Genomic DNA, 21,229 nt, shown 5'->3' with positions numbered 1-21,229 from the left:
CTCCGGAGTATATGCAGACGTTTGTCAAACGGAGGTTCTACCCTTCGGATGATTCAGATATGATGCTAACCTGCGGACCTTATACTGACCTTAAACGGACCTATGTGTGAACGACATACACGCACATTACAGAATCTCCGTGTGGTTGTCGAGTGAGGGGTGGGGGCTTGCAGAGTTCGCAAGAGGCGAGATATGACGCAGAATATATACCGACAGTGTTGGCTAACAATTTATTAGATACTTCCGTTATTGTCGTCAACGACGTCATTGTAGGCTACTGCCTTTTCAGCGCCTTCTGCTTATGATGATTTGGTCTTTTGAATTCCTTTGGCCTTGCGATGCGGTTGTAGGCTACATCCAACGTGTCTCTTGCCATTCCCTTCACGTGTTCTATCACAATGATGTCTGCATCTTTCCAGGTTGGAGATTTTCTGGACAGCACTATGCCACTTCATCATGGCACTGCCATTTATGGCCTTAAGTCAGATTTAAGTGCCCCCACCATATAGACGCACAAAAGAAACGTCATCAACACACCCTCTCACTAGGTGTGAATTTTAACCGCATGTTCTACGCTTCGTTCAGACACAGTACATTTACATAATTTCCAGAGGAAATACTAGAGGGGGGAGCAGTAGAACAACCGGCTAAGTTCGGACTTCCATATGACCGTTTATGTTGTTTATGATATACGGCCCCACCGTTTAACATTGGCAAAACCTCCGGTCTTACACGTATGTCTGAAAGCCCTATGTGTGTTTGTGTGTGTGTGTTTGTATTTGTATATGTGCGTTTGTGTTTGCTTAGATGTCAATAACAAAATGCATGCCAAAACAAGCTTTCATTTAAGTTAAATGACAATCACAGAGAATCACTGCATGTACACCGATCTAAAGTTCACTTCTAAACCAAGGGATTTAAAGCGTTCCAGTTCTAAACCAAATACTAAGAAACCACAGCGTCCACTGAGGGAGAGACTCTTGTATGTTTGCATGTAAAGCGATTAAGCTGGGCTGAGGGGGCAGGGGTCACCTTGCTGCCGGGTTTGGGGCCCCTCTTCTTTGGGATCTTGATGGGCACGTCAGCCTGGCCCGCCTGCACCTGCTGCAGCCGCTGGGTCCAGTTGGCCGGCACACGACCACGGGGCTTGGTGGCCGGCCGTCCAGGACCAGCCATTGCTCCGTCTAACCACGCCGCGCGTTTCGCCCAGCCAAGCTGTGGAAGAGAGAAAGAGACAAACACACACACACACAGACACACACACACACACACAGACACACACACACACACACACACACACACACACACACACACACACACACACACACACACACACACACACACACACACACACACACACACACACACACACACAGATATACCCAAGCACACACAGTTAACAGATTGGACAATGGTATCATTATTATATTGATCAAACATTTAAGCTGCACTTCAGTCCCTTCCTGAACACCCCCCCCCCCCGTCCTCCTCCCTCTGTGTGTCCGCACTGCACACCTTGCTGCCGGGCTTTGGGCCTCTCTTCTTGGGGATTTTGACGGGGGGCTCCAGACTCTTCTCTGTGGCCTGTGCCTGGGTGGCCTGCGGCACCAATGGCGCCCCCTTCTGGAGCCAGGCGTCGGGCAGTTTGGCTTTCTTGCGGCCCGGCTTGCGGCCCCTCTGCCCTGGGGGCCGGCCGGGCGTGGGGACCACTGCTGTCGTGACCTCCACCGTGCCGTCTGTCGGAGCTCCCAGAGATTTAGGCAGACCCACTGGAGAGGGAGAGGCACACAGAGAAAGAGAGAGAGACAGAGAGAGAGAGGGAGAGAGAGAGAGAGAGAAACATTTTTTAAGACTCTTAATGTGGATCTAGGACACCTAGGCAAATTACTCCAGCAAAGCTGAACCTGACAACACCTCACCAAGTACATAAAAAAGTTGATGATGACGATGACGATGATAATGATGATGATAAGGGGTGGTTGATGGATGGATGGAAATGGAAGAAAAACAGTAAAAGGTTTGAGAGGTTAGAGGAATGAATATGGAGATGCTGTTTGCGTAAGGATGAGTATCTCACCTACAGTCAATATCAGCCTTTACGATAATTACATTACTATTCTGCACAAACATAGGTCCTGACATTTTAAGAAATGACTACAGTAGTAATATGAGTGCCACCTATTTGACTGCGGTATGGTGCTGCAATCTACCTAAGTATATTTCTCTGAAGCATGCTTTTAATGAGTTTTTAACTAGCGATGCACCGATTGATCGCGATTTTCATGAGATCGGCCATGACCGGAGACCGGCCGGTCAGTCTGAGATATGTCGATTTTATGCCGGTCAAATTTACTAAGAATTTGAATGGAATTTGAATGAACTAAGAATGGAATTTACTAAGATGTTACTTCATTACGTAAACAGCGCTCATCACCGACCATCCCTGCCCCCTTTACCATGTAAATTGCGTGCCCACAGCTGAACCACAAGCACGGTAGAATGGAGTTAACCGATTGCGACATTAAAAAGAATCAAAGTTTAGCGATCATACATGATAATAAGATGTCAACAGTAGTGACATAGAGTAGGCCTAGTAGTTCTACTCCACTTAAATAAAATACTCAAACTATTTACTGCACGTAGACTAGGGATATGACTTAATACCCTAGTTTAGCAGATTGGGAAGTGGATGTTGTGAAAGTGAAAATACAATATTAGAAAGGCAAACAAAAGTTAAAGTTGCTTTTGATATAGTAGCCTACAATGAAGAAAAACTGATGCTCTGAATATTGATTCAGCTGTCTCTGAAACTTTCTCTAACTGAATCATTTAACCGTAATTTGGATTACACCTGTTGAAAACACCTGTTTTCATATATATGGCGGAGTACCTAATCAATCGCTATTAGCACTTCTCCTTCCCTGTGTTTACGCAATACTCACAATTTTCCCTCGCCCTCCCATAAATGCATATGCATCAATGTAAAATATATTTCATGGCAGCATGTTCAAATGTATTATGAAAATCATGTTTTGTATTTTTAGTTCGATATTGGATGTCAGAAGAAGAAAATGGTCATTCCATAACACAGATCATTTAGTAGTACGTGAATGTCCCACACTGGGCAGCATTATAGTTTGATACTGCAGCTGAAGTTAGACTTGAAGAAGAATCTGTCTGTTCACCTGTTCCATTTTTTTAACAGCCATTCCATTACTTAGTTAAGTTAATTACATTTCTATGTTAAATTATTATATTAAAGAAATTATAGAAAATAAATCTTTGTGTGTCCTGTAAAACTGTTAGAAAAAATGGTCAAACTATGAAAAATCGGAAATCGGAATCGGGCCTGAAAATTGCAATCGGTGCATTAAAGGTCAAACAAAACCAAAAGTAGTCTGCACATCAAAGAACACACACACACACGCCAACACAAAACCACGGAAGTACACTACCACACTGCAGAGATGGCTGGATGATAACATCAAATAGAACTTGTTAAACAAGCTTTCGGGGTATCTGTATGTATCCTGCTTCTATCAAATCAACCTCAGGAACTGCATCCACAGACAAAACTGTAGGTGCAACATATAGTAACATGATGACTGGATGTACAAAATGTAAACAAAAGCATTTGATCAAATGGCAGTTAAAAAAATCCCATGACAGAAAAGAAATAGGTACATGGCCAAGAGAACTTAATGGCTTGAACAAGGCATGATGGGTAATGGTGTAACACATGGTAACACGATGACATGATGGCTGCACACTGTACAAAATCTAGAATGCCAGCATTTAGCTGTTCTTGAGGAGTATTGCTAACGAGTCCATGGGTATGTGTCACTACAATATTGCTGTAAAGATAGAAGCGTATACTGTGCATTCACACACAGTCTTCCTAATCCCAATGTCAAACGCATGCACTCACGCACGCACGCACACACACACACACACACACACACACACACACTATGCACACACACGGCCAGACAGCGGACCGAGTGGGCTTTTTTTTTTTGTTCCAAGCCAAACTGACCCATTTCGCTTCTCAACAAAGAGACAACTTGTGTTACACATTCCTCCAGGCTGGGCACTAAACGGACGGCTTCAGTGGACAGAGAGAGCGAAGCGCTGAGATGAGAAAAAGGACGGGACCAGATAAACAAAGCTTACTCTTACTATAGAAATCCACACTAATAACCAACAGCGATCCGATCAGATAAACAAAGCTTACTCTTACTATAGAAATCCACACTAATAACCAACAGCGATCCGATCAGATAAACAAAGCTTACTCTTACTATAGAAATCCACACTAATAACCAACAGCGATCCGATCAGATAAACAAAGCTTACTCTTACTATAGAAATCCACACTAATAACCAACAGCGATCCGATCAGATAAACAAAGCTTACTCTTACTATAGAAATCCACACTAATAACCAACAGCGATCCGATCAGATAAACAAAGCTTACTCTTACTATAGAAATCCACACTAATAACCAACAGCGATCCGATCAGATAAACAAAGCTTACTCTTACTATAGAAATCCACACTAATAACCAACAGCGATCCGATCAGATAAACAAAGCTTACTCTTACTATAGAAATCCACACTAATAACCAACAGCGATCCGATCAGATAAACAAAGCTTACTCTTACTATAGAAATCCACACTAATAACCAACAGCGATCCGATCAGATAAACAAAGCTTACTCTTACTATAGAAATCCACACTAATAACCAACAGCGATCCGATCAGATAAACAAAGCTTACTCTTACTATAGAAATCCACACTAATAACCAACAGCGATCCGATCAGCAAAACACAATAGCTTCCTCTGCTGCACTCAAGAGTGAAAGCCACTCCAGCAGTTCATTCAGAGACGAAACTTTTTCAAAATATATAAATAAACAAATAAAGCAGATAGAGGCAGAAGAGTGTAATACCTGCAGGAGCTGGGATGCTGCTGGACAGTCTGCTCTGCGGCTTTAAAGTTTTGGTCAGTTGGAGAGGGATGAGCCACACGCACTCTAGGCTAACCCTCAGACAATCTACGGTTCAGTGTGAGTGGGAGGTCTGTGTGTGTGTGAGTGTGTGTGTGTGTGAGAGAGTCAGTGCGAGTCACTTTTTTTCCCCTAACAATGCTTCCTTCCTGCCTGTGGTTTGGTATCTCACACAGTTGTGAGGACTCAAAAACAATGTCTAGAAATTCTCGCCACACCTCACAGATCACACAGCAAAACTATTGTCAGCACATAATAAGCAGACATGGTTGCTTTTAAATAACAATCAAAAATATGTCTACAAATGTGTGCATATAAATGTGTGTGTGTGTGTGTTTGTGTGCGCGCACACCGCATGTATATGTGTGTGCACATGCTCTGCAGTTTACATGCCCCCTTTTTCTTGAGAGGGCCCCCTGATGATTTTGCATGTGAAGGCCTTGCAACCACAACAGCATGCATGACACCCACACACACACACATGCTTGCATGCACAGAAAGCTATAGAAGACATGCATGCATGCACATAGAGACAGACACATGCACACACTAGCTCAGAGCCTGTGGATAATGCCACCATTTCTAGCCCGGCCCTGCATACTCCTACAGGTACACATACATCTTCTTTTTGATACACCAACACACACACACACACACACACACACACACACACACACACACACAGACACACAGACACACACACACACACACACACACACACACACAGCTTGAACACTTGAAGCTTCTGTACGTATTAACATTTCTTCAGAGACAAATGGGTCAACATGCACAACCCTTTATAACAACAATCTAACAAACAAACACACACACACACACACCAAAAATCTAACCAAGTTCAGATGAGGCTCCAGTTCACAGTCTTTTGAGAATGGAAGCTATTCTCCAGTGACTCATCCTCCTGTCCTTCCTTTCATTTTCTACTTATTTCCCTCTCTCGCCGCACACTCACAGCTCCTCCTTTCACTCTTTCCTCTCTCTCCCCCTCTCCCTCAACCACTATCTCTCTCCCTCCCTTTCTGTCTCTCTCTCTCTCCCTCCCCCCCTCCCCCAGTCACACTCTCGATTTCACTCTCTCCATCACCCTCAATCAGTGTCTCTAATATTGTGCATCCCTATCTAGTTCCACACCAACGTGACTCACACAAAAACAGTCTGTCTGGCAAACATTCACAGTTTTTGGTATCTCGAAATTAATGTCATTAGCCTGAATAAAAAATTACATTTTCCAACGAATCTATTAGAGAAAGCAATAAAATCATCTATTTACCAAGAACAAACTAGAACGATCATGAAACATAAAGATTTATTTGGATCTGTGACATCAGTTTGTCTTTTAACAAGCTCTCAAATACAGTATTATATTTTAATTGAACATAAAAGTTATTTGGTTGCTACATTGTCATTTTTTAAAAGATTGTTTTTGCTATGTAGCCTATGGTTGAAACTGACTTGAAGTGATGTGGAACTAATGGGCTACTGCAACAACTACTTAGAATAAACTACAAACTCATGATTAAACATACAACCATACAAAATCAGTTCTGATAGCCCATCAAGCAGGGTGTTGTTGAAGTCTGGTAGCCCGACAGGAAAACTTGATAGTCTCTTCTGTCTGATACTTTAGTCTAGTGGTTCTCAAAGTGGGGTCCACGACCCATAGCCAGAGGGTCCGCAAAATAATTTGCTTAAAATTATAAAGTTGAGTTTTATTATTTTAAAATTTAATATCTACAGATAATGCCCCTTTTCACCCATAAAACAAGCAAATTGTGTCTATTTGCTCCTACCCACATTTAGCCTCTCTTAGGTCATGAAGAACCATTCCAACTACTGCTTAGCTTGGCTTATTTGTTAGCCAGCTAGCTGATGAATGTGTAGAAATGTTTGAGTCAGTCCATGTTGTCAAGTGATATAAAATCCAAAACTGACAAAAGACGAAGTTGCACATCTGGCAAAAAACATGGGATAATGGACCTGGCCACAACTTCAGAGAATACAAATGGCAAACTTAAATGTTACGGTTATGAGGGGGTCCTCGGAAAATGTTCTCCCTCCAAAAGGGGTCCTTGGAACCAAAAACATTGAGAACCCCTGCTTTAGTCTTTCTGCTCACACACAGAAACACACACAAATACACCATTCATCTCCACCTCTCAGCATGCCCCTGATGGCCCTTGAGTGTGAGTGTGTGAGTGCCCGTATGAGGCCCATCGCTGAGCACAGAGTGTGACGGGGCAGAGCGATGCCAGCTGGTCCGGTGCCAGGTCCTTACGAAGCAAAACTGTTAAAAAAAAAAGCCTGCCCAAATTCACCACTCTTTCCCTATGTTTCCACCTTCTCTCCCTATGTAACCCTCTCTCTCTCCCTCCCCAACTCTCTACTCCCTCTCTTTTCCACCCCATTTCTCTCCATTTCTCCTTCTCTCTCTCTCTCTTCACCTCTTCCTTCTCACGTGCCTCCCTTATACATTTCCCGCTCAAATTATTTCATGCTTTTCCAAACTTTATTTACACTAACATTGCCTCTCCTCAAGGGCCCCCGATTTCTCACCCTCAAGTCTGCCATCTAAACCAATACTATGTGAAGCAGGTTTGGCATTGCTCCTTGAATACCATGCACACAGAGCCCTATCACCTAAGTGTTGTAGTCCTACACCTTGACCAGAGGTCTTACAGACCAAGAAATTAACTAAACAACAAAACAGGGAACATTTTACCCTCAATAAGAAACTTCTTTCGCCCCAATTTAAGGCAATCTGAATGGGACCAATGTACCAACAACAAGCTATTCTAAATCCATCCTACTGTAAGGAAGAGATTTTTTTCTTTTCAATCCAGACACGATCAAATAGTCTATACCAGATGCCGTATAGGACATTCAAGATTCACTCATAGCTTTCTATTGAGTGGTGAAGATCCTCCATTATGCCAATTTTGCAAGATGCCCCTGTCAGTGAGACATATTTTGATCTGTTGCCCTGCCTTAAAAACCAAAAGATAACAAATTTATCATCAAAATTCTATTGCTGATGCTTTTAGTAAGGTCCCACCTTTGAAGGTTTTAGAATATCTTATTAGCATAGATATACATATATAACCTATTTAAGTTTCTATAACACACAATGCTCTGGCCATTAAATAGCCTTAGTTGCCTTAATTAAATTAAACAAACAAACAAACAAACAAACACCCCAATTTAACAATGCCAAGCCCCCTGTGGAGCCAGAGATCACGTCTTATTAGCTAGTTGGTCCTCCCAGTGTATAGCTTCTGCCCAAGCACTCACTCAAACGTACCCTACAGAGAGAGGAGGACGAGTCAGGAGTTAGAGAACAGTACCCTCTCTGATAATACTTGTATTAACCTCACTCACCAGCAGGGGTCGCTATTTACATTACAATAAGAAGTGTGATGTCACTACCACAACTTAGGTGATAAATATTCTCTGCTACAGGAGCAGTCACCTCTGACAGATGAGAATGGAGCAGATCTCTATAGAGATCTGATGAGCAAAGTCTGAGTACAGAAGAGTCTTTTCCATAGTGAAGTACATCTATGGCTTTTTAACTTACCATAACCAAGGCCATTGCAATTGATTGATTAATTCAATATGAGTGACATTTAAGAGACAGACAAGACACAAAGACCAAGAAAACACATCCACAAACATGAGGAGCAGATAGCGGGGTGGGTTGTGTGTGTGTGTGTGTGTGTGTGTGTGTGTGTGGGGTGGGGGGGGGGGGGGGGGGTGGGTAGGGTGGCTGACCTTTGGTGCCGGGTGGCTGCAGGTTGTCTCCAGTCATGGCGCACCAGCCCACAGGGAAGATGTCGCGTGAGTCGTAGCGGCAGTAGTAGTCGAATGCGCCGCGCCAGCCGTCGAAGGTGACCAGCACCTCCACGCCGCGCAGTGCCCCAACGGTGGCGGGGCAGATGAAGTGCGGGTTCTTGCGGTCCACTGCCTCCAGCTTCATGCCCACATGGAAGGAGTTCTGCTCTGGGACGGGCGGCTCCTGCTGGGAACCAACCAATCGGGAGACAGAGGAGGAAGGTGGTGGAAGGATGAGAGGGGGAGAGAGAGAGAGGGATCAGTCAGGGAGAAGAAGGAGAGTGTGAGGGGGAGGTGAGTGTGTGTGAGATAGAGAAAAAAGAGAGAAAGATAAGAGAAAAAGATAGAAGTGCATTCAAGGACTTTGTATTCCACATGGGTAAACTGCTCCACAGTTTCTCAGATTGCAAATCCAATGATACAAGCTGACAAAGGCATACTAATAGTCTCATCTGTGACTTGCTATTTTCCCTGAGCATGTTGTGTCCTGTTCAGTCTGCCCGATGGCTGAATATGAACCAATAACTACACTGATCTACAGCATCTCCAAATTATACGCTTTCAGTGTCCCCTCATTCTCACCTCATTGTCTTCAGTGTTTCTCAAAGTGTGGTCCGGGGACCACTGGTGGTCCGCAAGCTATCCCAAGTGGCCCCCGAGCAGACGTGGTAAAATATAATATAGATGAGTTGTTTGCAATATTGAACCAACTTGTATGTAAATCCAAACAGTTCTGCAACACTGTCTATGTAAGATATGTCAGTTTATCATATGAATCCTATGACACAAAGTGCAAAGACAATAAGCAAGGTGGTTCAGTGAGTCGGCCTATTGTGTAGGCTAGATTATTGTGTAATCTTTTTTTTTTAGCTAGGTAGTCCGTGCGTTTCTTTTCTATTGGTTAAGTGGTCCTTTGTCTGAAAAAGTTTGAGAAACACTACTGATAGATAGATAGATAGATACTTTATTGATCCCCAAGGGGAAATTCAAGATATACTGCACACTAAGGCAGGGATCACACTGGAAATAACAAAGTGGCAGCGGTAAAGTGGAATGTGACGCTCAGACCATAATAATTCCAAAGAAGTTCTATCTCGTTGCAGTCTATGCTCTGCTCTCTCGTTGCGGTGTTTGAAAGTTAAACCAAGCTCAACACTAAAATTGTTTGACGCTAGTAGCGCAACGCTGCCACTCAAACTGGTCCGCTGCCGAACTATAGCGAACGATAGGAAATCTGACGCTTTGCCTCTGGACAATGTGATCCCTGCCTAAGACCCCTTCGCTCCCAAGGTGCCAATCTTCTTGTAATCCAAAGAGGCAGAGCCTTCTACTATTAAGCCTCCCTCTTGTGGAATAATCTTCCAACCTCATCTTATACCCTTTCCATTTTGAACTCCAGACTAAAAACATTCCTCTTTAGTGCATCCTATCTTTCTCAAATTTACTTAATTCTAATTATCTGATGTTTTATTTATTAGTTAGTTTGTTTGCTTGTATTGTAGCACCGCCACATCATTTATATAGGATTCACTAATAAACCTGGTCAGACAATAATTAGTATCCAGGTGATAAGTGTTTTCCACATTGTTCGTTTTCCACTCTTTATATGTACCTGTGGGCCTGTGTCGGAATACTGTCTGTATGTTTTCTTTGGTTTACATGGGGTGGGAAAACCACACCCGTCAGCTGATTGTCTAATGCAGCTGACGCACCCATCAGTTGGCTGTCAAACGCGTCAGCTGACGCCACCTATCAGTGGATGCGGGAACTTTTGAATGGCTTTAAATAGGGAACGAGAAGAGGAGAGAGAGGAGGAAAAAATGCTTGGGGAGTCTAAGTGAGACCTGAGATATCGGCCGACTGGAACATAAAGCTAATTGTGGAAATAGCTAAAAGCCACACCGTTTTAACGGACCAAAAAGGACCTAATGTGATCGTTGCCGCGTTGGAAACCGGTAAGGCTGATCTATTTTTGAGTTGCTGAGGTTGTGTTTTTTCCTGTAGATTCATTGGATTATTATTTTTTCGAGATAAGTGACTTGGCTGAACCTATGAACATACGTGCGCTCGTTTGTGAATACAAACAGTTGTCGGGTGCGTGGTTACTACTCATAAAGGAAAAGCGCTTCATCACTTTGGGGATTAATCGACTGAGTTGTACTTAATGAGGGTGAACTAAAAGGGTTTGAAAAACTGCTAATACAAGGGTGTGCAAATATATTCTTGAAACTTAAATTGCATTGTCAGAACTTGTTTTTTTTCAATAACTTATTTAAACATAATCCAGTAGGAGGATCAGGATAATACCCGTGTTTATTAGTAATAGTCACTTTTGAAAAAGCTGATTGTTACAGTTTTATTATTTTATGTTTCTTCTTTTTTCTTTTTCTCTATTATTGTTATTTGCTCCAAATGTAAAGCACTTTAAGCTGCATTCTGTGTATGAAGGTGCTATAAAAATAAAGCTTATTATCATTACTACTACTATTATCATTATTATTATTAATATTATCATATGGTAATGAATAATGCAAAACATATTACCAATCAAATTAATTCATGTCATTGCATTTGATGGTTGGTATAAAATTCTAGAAGCCTCTGGTACTAAATTTTGTAGACAAAGGCTTTGGATTCCTGTCTCACAGGCAGGCTACAGCAGGCACGTAACTGATGCGTTCCATTCAGAGACCCAGAGAGAAGAAATACTCTTTTCATATTGGCTGGTAGGGTGGTTATTAATTCTGTATATGTTCCTTCTGGTAAAAAAGTTTAATCACCATTTCATATCAATTCTCATTTGAATGGTAACTGTAAGAACCATAGTAAACGACGGTTGAACCTGGAAACAGGTTACGGAACAGTAGAATCAACTGTAAACAAGCTAACCGCCCACTGTTATCACTATCAGGACCAAAGAACAACAAACTGAACAAGTCGGCTTCTTTTTTAAACTGAACCGCTTGTTTCCTTTACGTGCTATAAAGAAGTGAATGAATGGACTCAGCTGCGCGTCATGGAGTTCTTTGCCTCCGTCATGGCGGCTGTTGACCCGTACATAATTAGCTTACACTATTATCAATGGAACTGCTTGATTAGTGTGTGGGACAGGTACCTTGTGAAAGATACGTGCCGGGGCCATCTCAGCTCCATTGAGGGTTTTCAGCAGGAACATGGGCCACGACGAGGCGTTCAGGCGAAAGCCTAAACACAACACATTCAAAACAAACACAGCTTTGTTGTGTATCATGTTTACAAAAAATACATGTCTTATGAGTGACACCTCGAGGACATTTCTGAGAGCCTATTTCTCAGGACCTCCCTCCTGTTCTGACCTCACTGCAGTGATATAACCCAAACTACACAATCAAAAAATCATGAGTCACAAATATTTTTTAAAACGATGAGATGTTTGTTGTTGTAAATGAACTCACCCAGAGGGGGCTGAAGCATGCCTCCATTCTTCTCGCAGCTGCCGATGGGCTGGATCTCAGACGAGTCCACAAGGCGCCAAAAGTCGTTCTTATTGTCGCTGCCATCGAGCCGGAGGCGGAGGCGAGCGCCTGTCAGCCCCACCACCGTGGCGATGCAGGTGGAGGTGGTGTTCCGCGGGTCCTGTGCCTCCAGCTTCATGCCCGCTTTGAACTCGTTCAGCGGAGGGGTGGTGCTCTGCAGGGAGAGGGGGTATAAGGATGATTGGGGGGGCCAAACTACCTGTCGGCAGATGTCGAAGTCTCATTAAAAGCTACCTATCGCCCCTGAAGGTTGTGCAACACCCTATTAGGTAAAGGGTACATTTTTGTCCATGCCATTTTCATTTGTTTTATAACCTAAAATATTTTTTTGAATGAAGAGTCAAAAGCAAAGTATGGTTTGTTAAACATGGAATAAAAAAATATTTTTTGCCAGTTAATTATAACTAGGAAAATAATTCACTCCTCAACAGACTTGAACTCATTAATCATCTCCAGGGAGGAAAACCCTGACATCCAGGCTACGCTGGCTCCACAACTGAAGCGCTCCATTTGCAGAGCGTAAAACAGTTTTAGAAGACTGGTCTATATTGTTGCAGCAGATACTTTGCGAATGCAACGCTTTAGTTACATGCCTGGTGTAGACTCGCTGTGATTAAGTCCCTTCAAAGCTATTGGCTGCATGAGCAAAGCCTGAACAGGTTTCCTTGGAATACTGGCTCTACCATCTGACACAGTCTACCCAATAAACCTGGCAGACACCTTTAGGGATACAGCCCATCCATTTCTTTGTGATTCTAGCATATCTGTTGGCTTTTGGTTCAAACACACACACACACACACAGTTGTGTTGCAGTCCAGGAAAGTGTTTGATAAGTAAAATAAAGAGTAATAAATTAGATACATGATCCTGACAACGGATCAATATATTGCCAGAGAGACTGGCATCCCATGACAGAAAGCAGACAGAGACACAGTCAGAGACAGTCTACACCTATTTCACTTGTTCTTTGCTTATCAGAGAGGATAAGGGGATTTGACCGGCATTGCCACTGCATCACTCTTTGTGCCTCCTTGCCTGTGCCTGTTGAGGTGTCCACAACTCTGGCAGCCTTGACAGGGACATCAAGGAGGTGGTCATCCCCCAGCCCCCACAACCCCTCAATACCAGTGCAACACTCACCTCCACCATCACTGGCTATCGTACCCCCACTATCACTGGATATTGCACCCCCCCTCCCCCCACACACATAGCGATCACGAACAATGAGGTGTCAACGACCTCAGTCAACAGCCAACAGACACACAGATCCCAGATGCACCCCTCACACCCCCCCATCATCATCACAGCAGATCAACTAAAGAAACTTCACCTCAATAAGGCAGTGGGGCCTGACAGACTGTGTCCAAGGCTACTCAAGGCCTGTGCTGCTGAACTGGGGGAGCCACTGAAGCACATTGTCAATTTGAGTCTACGCCTCAGACAAGTTCCAACATTGTGGAAGACATCATGTCTCACCCCCGTCCCTAAGAAGCCACACCCCAGTGAGCTTAATGACTACAGACCTGTCGCTCTAACATCACATGTGATGAAGACAATGGAGCGATTGGTCTTACAGTAGGTATGCTCAGACCCCAGGTACGCCATGCACTAGACCCGTTACAGTTTGCATACCAGGAGAAAGTGGGCGTGAACGATGCCATCACTTATCTTCTACACAGGACACATTTTCACCTAGACAAGGGGAAAAGTGCTGTGAGAATTATGTTCTTTGATTGCTCAAGTGCTTTTAACACCATCCAACCCCTCAGACTGGGAGACAAACTCTTGCAGATGGGTGTGGACGCTTATCTGGTAACCTGGATTACAGATTACCTGACCGAGCGACCACAGTTCGTCAGACTGAAGAACTGTCTCTCTGACACTGTGATCAGCAGCACAGGAGCGCCACAGGGAACTGTGCTCTCTCAGGCCTGTTCACCCTGTACACATCGGACTTCTGCTACAACACCGAGTCATGCCAGATGCAGAAGTTTTCTGACGATACTGCAATTGTGGGGTGTATCAGGAACGAGCAGGAGGAAGAGTACAGGAGCCTGGTGGAGGACTTTGTGCAATGGTGCAAACTCAATCACCTTTAACTCAACACTTCAAAGACCAAGGAGATGGTGGTGGATTTCCGCAGGTCTAAGCCCACTCTGCTACCCGTCTCCATTGATTGGGTCAATGTGGAGGTGGTAAGCACCTACAAGTATCTGGGTCTCCACCTGGACAATAAACTGGACTGGTCAGTAGGGGTGGGCGATATGGACAAAAATTAATATCTCGATATTTTTTGTGATTTTGACGATAACGATAATTAGTCGATATCCTTTAAAAAATTGTTTTTGTTAAAGTCTGAGTTACTTTACAGCTCATTATTTATGAATAGCATCATTACAATAATAACCAATAACCTAACCTGTGACTTTTTAACCAAATCAACCAATGCATTGTCACTCTATGGCACATTTCCAATTCTGCCCCCACTTGTGTGTGTGGCAATGACATGGTCTAGCCAGCTACATTAGATAAGATGAATAGGCCTAACAGTTTCCCAAGAGAAAGTCTGAAGCTGAAGTTCCTTTCAAACCTTTACATAGGATTCACTGTAAAACTAAGAGCAGACCAACAGAGTAGCCTACATCTCAGTTATTTTCTTCTATGTTTTGTTTTAGAGCAATCACGTAGGCTAGCATTCCAAGTTACAGAATAGAAACTAATGCGTTAGCTTATGGCTAATGTATATGAGAAATCCCATAGAGATGCTAACGGTTAGCATAATCGGTAAACATAGATATTTAGAGCGAACTTTAGTCCATTTACAAAAGAGTTACATGAGAATAGTTATTTGTTTACAACTGACTATTAAAATACTCAAAGGCTAATGTTTTCTCTCCATATAATACCGTGTAGGAAAAAACGTGACTGTCTCATCAATGCTACTTGAACAGAAGTAGCCGCATAAAATCCCAAGTAGGCTACTCTCGCTGCACAAAATAAACATTAGGCTGCGTGGGACAACGTTGTGACCCACTAGTGATCATGTGACACTTGCTCTGCTGCACTTCTGCACTTCTCCCGCATAGCCTACCTCCTGGGAATGTATGAGTCTTCAGTGCGTGATTTCGAGTGTTTTTTCCCCATAAATAATTTAAATACTCGATAATGTCAATTTGCACATCGTTAAAACAAAAATCACGATATTATCGCAGACTATATATATCGGCCACCCCTACTGGTCAGCCATCACTGACGCACTCTACAAGAAAGGGCAGAGCAGGCTGTACTTCCTGAGGAGGCTGCGGTCCTTCAATGTGTGCAGCAAGCTCCTCAGGATGTTCTACCAGTCTGTTGTTGCCACCGTCCTCTTCTATGCAGTGGTATGCTGGGAAGGAAGCACAAATAAGAAGGATGCGGGACGACTTGACAGGCTGGTAAGGAAAGCTGGCTCTGTAATGGGAGCTGAACTGGAGTGCATCACTTCAATATCTGACAAAAGGACCCTGAACAAACTGATCAACATCTTGGACAATGAGTGTCATCCACTCCAAAGCACTATTGTAACGCAGAAGAGCCTGATCAGCTGGAGACTTCGCTCACTGCCTTGCACAACAGACAGACTGAGGAAGTAATTTGTCCCCAAGGCCATTGAACTGTTCAATGCTTCACTTAAGGGAAGAGGAGAGATAGACTTCTCCGCATAGTCTGTCTGCCTCTTCACCCCCTCCATGTTTGGATACTGTCTGTCCACTAGCCACTTTTTACCACTGTCTTTCTGCCTCACTGTTTGCGTGCTATATTAGCACATATGCACAACCCCTCCCTTCATGCCACAGCCGAATTGTGGCCACACTTATACCTTTTCTTAATATAGTGATACACAACCCTAAAACAGAAAAAGTTGGGACGTTGTGTAAAATGTGAATAAAAACAGATTGTAATAATCTGCAACTTTCTTAAACTTATATTTAGTTGCAAAAAGGACACAGACAACATATCAAATGTTAAAAATGACAAATTTGACTATTTCATGGAAAATATATGTTAATTTCGAATTTGATACCAGCAACATGTTTCAAAAAAAGTTGGGACGGGGCTAACAAAATGCTGGAAAAGTTGTGTAATGATAAATAAAACAAAAGGAGGAATATTTCACAACTAATTAAGGTAACTGGCAACACGATTGGGCATGAAAAAGAGCATCCCAGAGAGGCCGGGTCTCTTAGAAGTAAAGATGTAGGGGTATTCATCACTCTGTGTAAACCTGTGTGCACAAATGATGAAACAATGTAATTTTAATGTTTCTTAAGATGCAATTGTGAAGTATTTGGGCAGTTCATCATCTACAGGACATAATATCATTAAAACATTCAGAGAATCCAGAGAAATCTTTGCAAACAAGGGAAAGAGCTGAAAAACCAATTGGATGGCTGTGGTCTTCTTATCTGGGCCTAAAATGGACTGAGGTAACATGGAAAAAGGTCCTGTGTTTAGACCAATCAAAATTTGCCATTCATTTTGAAAATCATGGACTCATCTGGGCTAAAGAGGAGAGGGCCTATACAACCTATCCAACTTGTTTTAGTGTTCAGTTCAAAACCCAACATCTATGATGGTGTGGAGGAGCATTAGTGCCTAGAGCATGGGCATCTTGCACATTTGGCAAAGCACAATCAATTCTGAATGATGTATACAGGTTTTGAGCAACATATACTCCCATCCAGGCAATGTAACCTTGACTATTTCAGGAAAACAATGCCAAAATTAATTCTGCACATATTTAAATTGTATTTCTCCATAGATGATGAGTCCAGGTGCTAAAATGGCCTGTCTGCAGTCCAGATATGTTAAATTAGGTGCATAATTGAATGAAAAACATGACTTAGAATACCCCATACTGTTGAGCAACTGAAATCCTATATCGGGGAGTAATGGGACAACATTTCACTCTCAAAACTCTAGCCATGCCGGGGATTACATCCAGCTGCTGGCAACACGTCAGGAGGTCCAGGAGGTGCACCAGGGCTGCCATGCCATTGCTGGCATCCCCTGAGTCTTGGGCCTGGTGGATGGCACACTCATCCCTATCGCCAATCCATCAGTGATTGATCAGGCGTACATATTGCGAAAGGGATACGCGGCCATAAACGTGCAGATCACAACATATCGTGTGAACATATTACTGACAATTTAATTAATTTAATTAATAGTGTATATTTTACTGATAACTTAAACTATGTTAAAATAAATGTTACTGGAATAATTTGAGGAATGTTTCATTTGCATAGAACATGTTGTCTTTCTTAACGCCATCATGCACCTTCGCGTGAAGTGGAAAATCGATTCTTGAGCAATCGATGCCAACTAATCCAGCACCTTCACTTGGGACAGCGCCTTTGTAACGTCGAACGTAAGAGGCAGCGTGTTTAGAAGCTTCCTAAGGGACACTTCGGGGAACACATTTAGGAACATGAACAACTTTGGTAAGATATATCTTTCGAGTCTTCTTAGCGCGCTAAGAGTGAGCGTTATCTGGGAACCGGCCCCAGTTCTTTTCACGTTTGGTCCACAGCATCATGGAAACCCTGTGGTTTTGGTGAGTAGCGAGTGGTTGACACTAACCTGTCTGAAGCAGTGGGCTGGAGCAGCAGTAGCACCCGTCTCCTTCAGGTATTTGTCCCAGCTAAAGTGGCCTGCTGATTGGACATCAAGAGAAGAGACCATTAATGTAGTCCATTTACAAGAACAAAACTGCAGGGTCTGTAACCAACAGACAGCTAGTTGTCTCAGGTACTGAATTAAGTTGGATGGCTGCATGTCACTAATGATTTTGTGTTTCATACTCAAAATCCACAGACAGAGACTACTGTATCTGACTTGATAAAAAAAACAGAGGGTTGCTTTTTTGAGTGGAGATATTTCCTGATGGGAAAAGTACACAAACTGTTGCTAAACAGGAGAGTTAACCTGTTTCTTTATTTACAATAAATGAATGCAGTCGAGGGGAAATGTGATGAGCATATTTTGTGATTCCAGCCTGTCACTGATATTATGTTATGGTGGTTTGTACCTTGGTATTGAGATGGCACCCGCGACGGTCGGCCGCTGCGTGGATGTTTGATTCGTCTTCCATCCTTCCACTCAATAGCTGTGCAGAGATGGTGAGAACTTAGTCTACCCCTACTATGCAATGTAGAAACTGCCTTACATTTGATCATTAGAGATGTTTTTATTATCTCTTATTTGATGAAAGATGGTATGACATGAAATATATTCACAACTATTTCACCATCATTAACATTTGTTCATGTTGAACTTGTTAGACTAAAGTAAGCATGACCTTACCTTTTTGTGGTACTGGCTTCTTCATTGTCCAGCTATAACCAATCCCTGAAGAGAGATGCACCCTGAGAGTAGAAAGCAATAGAGAAAGTGATGAGGGGATTTTCCCCCGTATGCCAATGCACAGCCACAGGCTTAAGGGCAAACATGCCTGGTCATCCCCAACCCCTCTTGTCCCAGTGAACAGGAGGTCAGTCAAACAAGAGAGCTGAACATAAGAAGATATTTGCACAGCAAAAATAAACATGGAAATTAATTTCCCCTCTCGCTCTTTAGGTCTAGTAGTAAGCAATGGAATGCCGACACCACACCGGAGATAGAGGTGTGTCTGTCCCCAAAGGAGTTATTGTCAGTCAATTCTATATTCAGACGTGTGGGTCAACAGGTCAGACAATTAGAGGGTGTCATAGACAGTTCATCCGAGAGGGAACATTTGTTTTGTCTGGAGAAGAGTAAATCTTCGAACTACCGAAGCTAAGGGGGAAACATGGCTAGTCTGTGATTGTTTATTATGAACAGTCAGTGAGATACGAAAGAACTAATGTTATCTGATTACAGATTCCGTTTTAACAATCGTTTTGTAACGTTGTAACGTTGATTAAATAAAAAGCGTGCATGGGCGAAGGATAATAATGAAAAACGACGTTATTTTACAACATTTGAAGGCTGAATTACAACTGAAAGACAAACAACATCGGTGATTAAAAACTGTTACCTACCTCAATCTTGCATAACTGTTGAAATGTGCCGCCTTCAGTTGTGATTTCTTTCAAAAGAATTGCGCCTTTTTCTTGCGCCAACTCAAGGGATTGCGTCCAAACATAGGCGAGCAGTTCCCTCCCTCTTCCTTCTTCCCAAGAAAAAAAATTGACAGGAGCGAGCAACGTTATATTCCTGGGACAGTTATCCCATTCCCAGCTAACTGATTAGCTAGCGTCTGATTAAGATGGAACAGCAATCTGATTTCCTGAAGCAGGTAACAAAAAGTCACAGTAGTATCAAAGAGGTCATGAATTATATAAAAAAAAAAAAATAATAATATTTTGAATTGAGGTTACCTAAAAGAAAGCGTGAGCTGTAGGCTACCGTTTCAAAACACAAAGCCCGAACACTGGACTAATGTTATAATGGGGAGCTGACCAGGGAGGGTTGAGCCACGCGTCGTGTTCAGTTCAGTTTGTGCGTAAATAACTTGGGCACCCAAGAACAATAAATACAACGGCGCGCTTTAACACAAAACGAATACGCCGAGCATGCTTCACAGCAGCTATTACGCTTTAATAAGCTAAGCTACGTGATAGCGGGAACCCAGCTAACATTGTTTTCTTAGCCATGAGCCATAATGTTGCGAACTACCAAACAAATGTGACAGCGTGTTTGAAACATGCACCGGGAAATCGCCTAGAACGCAGAACGTTCATGTGCAACGAAGAGACTGGGAGTGGAACTGATTATAATCACTCGCATGCTCCAGAAGTGGGTTTACCTTGAGGTGGGTTTGTGTATTTTCTGATGTGGGTTAGTAGTGCCTATCCGCCATGTTTCGAATGTGCTTGTGTGTGTAGAGACGAGACGAATGGGGTTGCCAGCCGAGCCACGAACCAGTAGCCTACTCGGAGCTAGATGGGGGGATTTGGTTAGACTGAAATGTTGGGAAAGTATGCCTCCTGTCGGCCAACAGGCGAACATGTTGACTGCCTGGCCAAAGAAAAGAGTCGCGCAGCACATCTCTCCCATTTGGTATCACTTTTGGCTGTTATAATTCAGCCATAGCAAACGCTTGACCTATGATTTACCTCCCCCACCCCACCCATAGGATTGTTTGTTTGTTTGTTTGTTTGTTTGTTTGTTTGTTTGTGTGTGTGTGTGTGTGTGTGCGCGCGCGCATGTGTGCTCACATAACAAAAATGTCCAGGTAGAGGGGTCACCATATCTTGACCCTCCTATATGATCTCCATTTTGAATTAAATACCAAGGCATTTCAACTTCTTCAACATTCTGAGCAAGGCTCTGCCGTCACCCGACGGCTCTTATTGATAGGCTATGTGTCCGTGCATATCATGTTAAGGAAGTGTATTTTACACAAAACCTTAACATTTCCAAAATACCAACCACTGAGATTGTCTGGGGAAAAAATCATGTTACATGCAACCCTCCCTCATCTTGTTTTCAGCTGTTGTCTCACTCCATATTCTCCCTGTAGTGTCCATGGCGGAGCAGTGTGGCAAAAAAAAATATTCTATTGTATTATTTAACAAACAAAAAAGAGAAAGAAAATCCATTGACGAGATTACCTGGTCATTCAATTCAGGTAGGACTTCATTTGGCAGGCTAACTTTGCTGGGCCCACTACACTAGTCCAGCTGAGACAACTCCAGATTATTAAACTGCCCGAGGCTTGTGCAGCGGGCACTATGTATGATGAGTGCATCTCTTCATGTATTTCATACTCTTGGCCTGCCCTTCACTTTGGAATAGAGTAAATGCGAAGTTATTAGACAACATGACCAC

General features: G+C 42.9%; 1 protein-coding gene across 2 annotated transcripts in view; it reads right to left on the bottom strand.

The window, feature by feature from the left end:
• Positions 1 to 20,253, bottom strand: part of LOC143119188 (polycomb protein SCMH1) — a 31,152-nt gene extending 10,899 nt beyond the window's left edge. Inside the window, exons 1-10 of one of the 2 annotated variants that reach the window (XM_076280505.1) lie at positions 20,205 to 20,253; positions 19,438 to 19,568; positions 18,722 to 18,783; positions 18,447 to 18,524; positions 17,999 to 18,072; positions 12,295 to 12,529; positions 11,976 to 12,064; positions 8,801 to 9,047; positions 1,516 to 1,769; positions 1,033 to 1,215 (exon numbers count right to left, since the gene is read on the bottom strand). In XM_076280505.1, coding sequence (XP_076136620.1) covers positions 1,033 to 1,215; positions 1,516 to 1,769; positions 8,801 to 9,047; positions 11,976 to 12,064; positions 12,295 to 12,529; positions 17,999 to 18,072; positions 18,447 to 18,524; positions 18,722 to 18,746 — 1,185 coding nt within the window. In that variant the 5' untranslated portion in view covers positions 18,747 to 18,783; positions 19,438 to 19,568; positions 20,205 to 20,253. Of the gene's footprint in view, positions 1 to 1,032; positions 1,216 to 1,515; positions 1,770 to 8,800; positions 9,048 to 11,975; positions 12,065 to 12,294; positions 12,530 to 17,998; positions 18,073 to 18,446; positions 18,525 to 18,721; positions 18,784 to 19,437; positions 19,667 to 20,204 lie in introns of those variants that run through there. The other variant, XM_076280506.1, reaches the window with a different exon arrangement.
• Between the last annotated feature and the right edge of the window lie 976 nt (positions 20,254 to 21,229).

The sequence above is a fragment of the Alosa pseudoharengus genome, unplaced genomic scaffold (genome assembly GCF_046254945.1).
Source record: "Alosa pseudoharengus isolate Yale_2024_CS ecotype anadromous, Long Island Sound unplaced genomic scaffold, YU_APseudo_1.1 YU_APseudo_1.1_scf_12, whole genome shotgun sequence".
Taxonomy (NCBI): domain Eukaryota; kingdom Metazoa; phylum Chordata; class Actinopteri; order Clupeiformes; family Clupeidae; genus Alosa; species Alosa pseudoharengus.
Note: the sequence above shows the minus strand (reverse complement) of the source record. Positions and strands in the feature narration are given on the sequence as shown.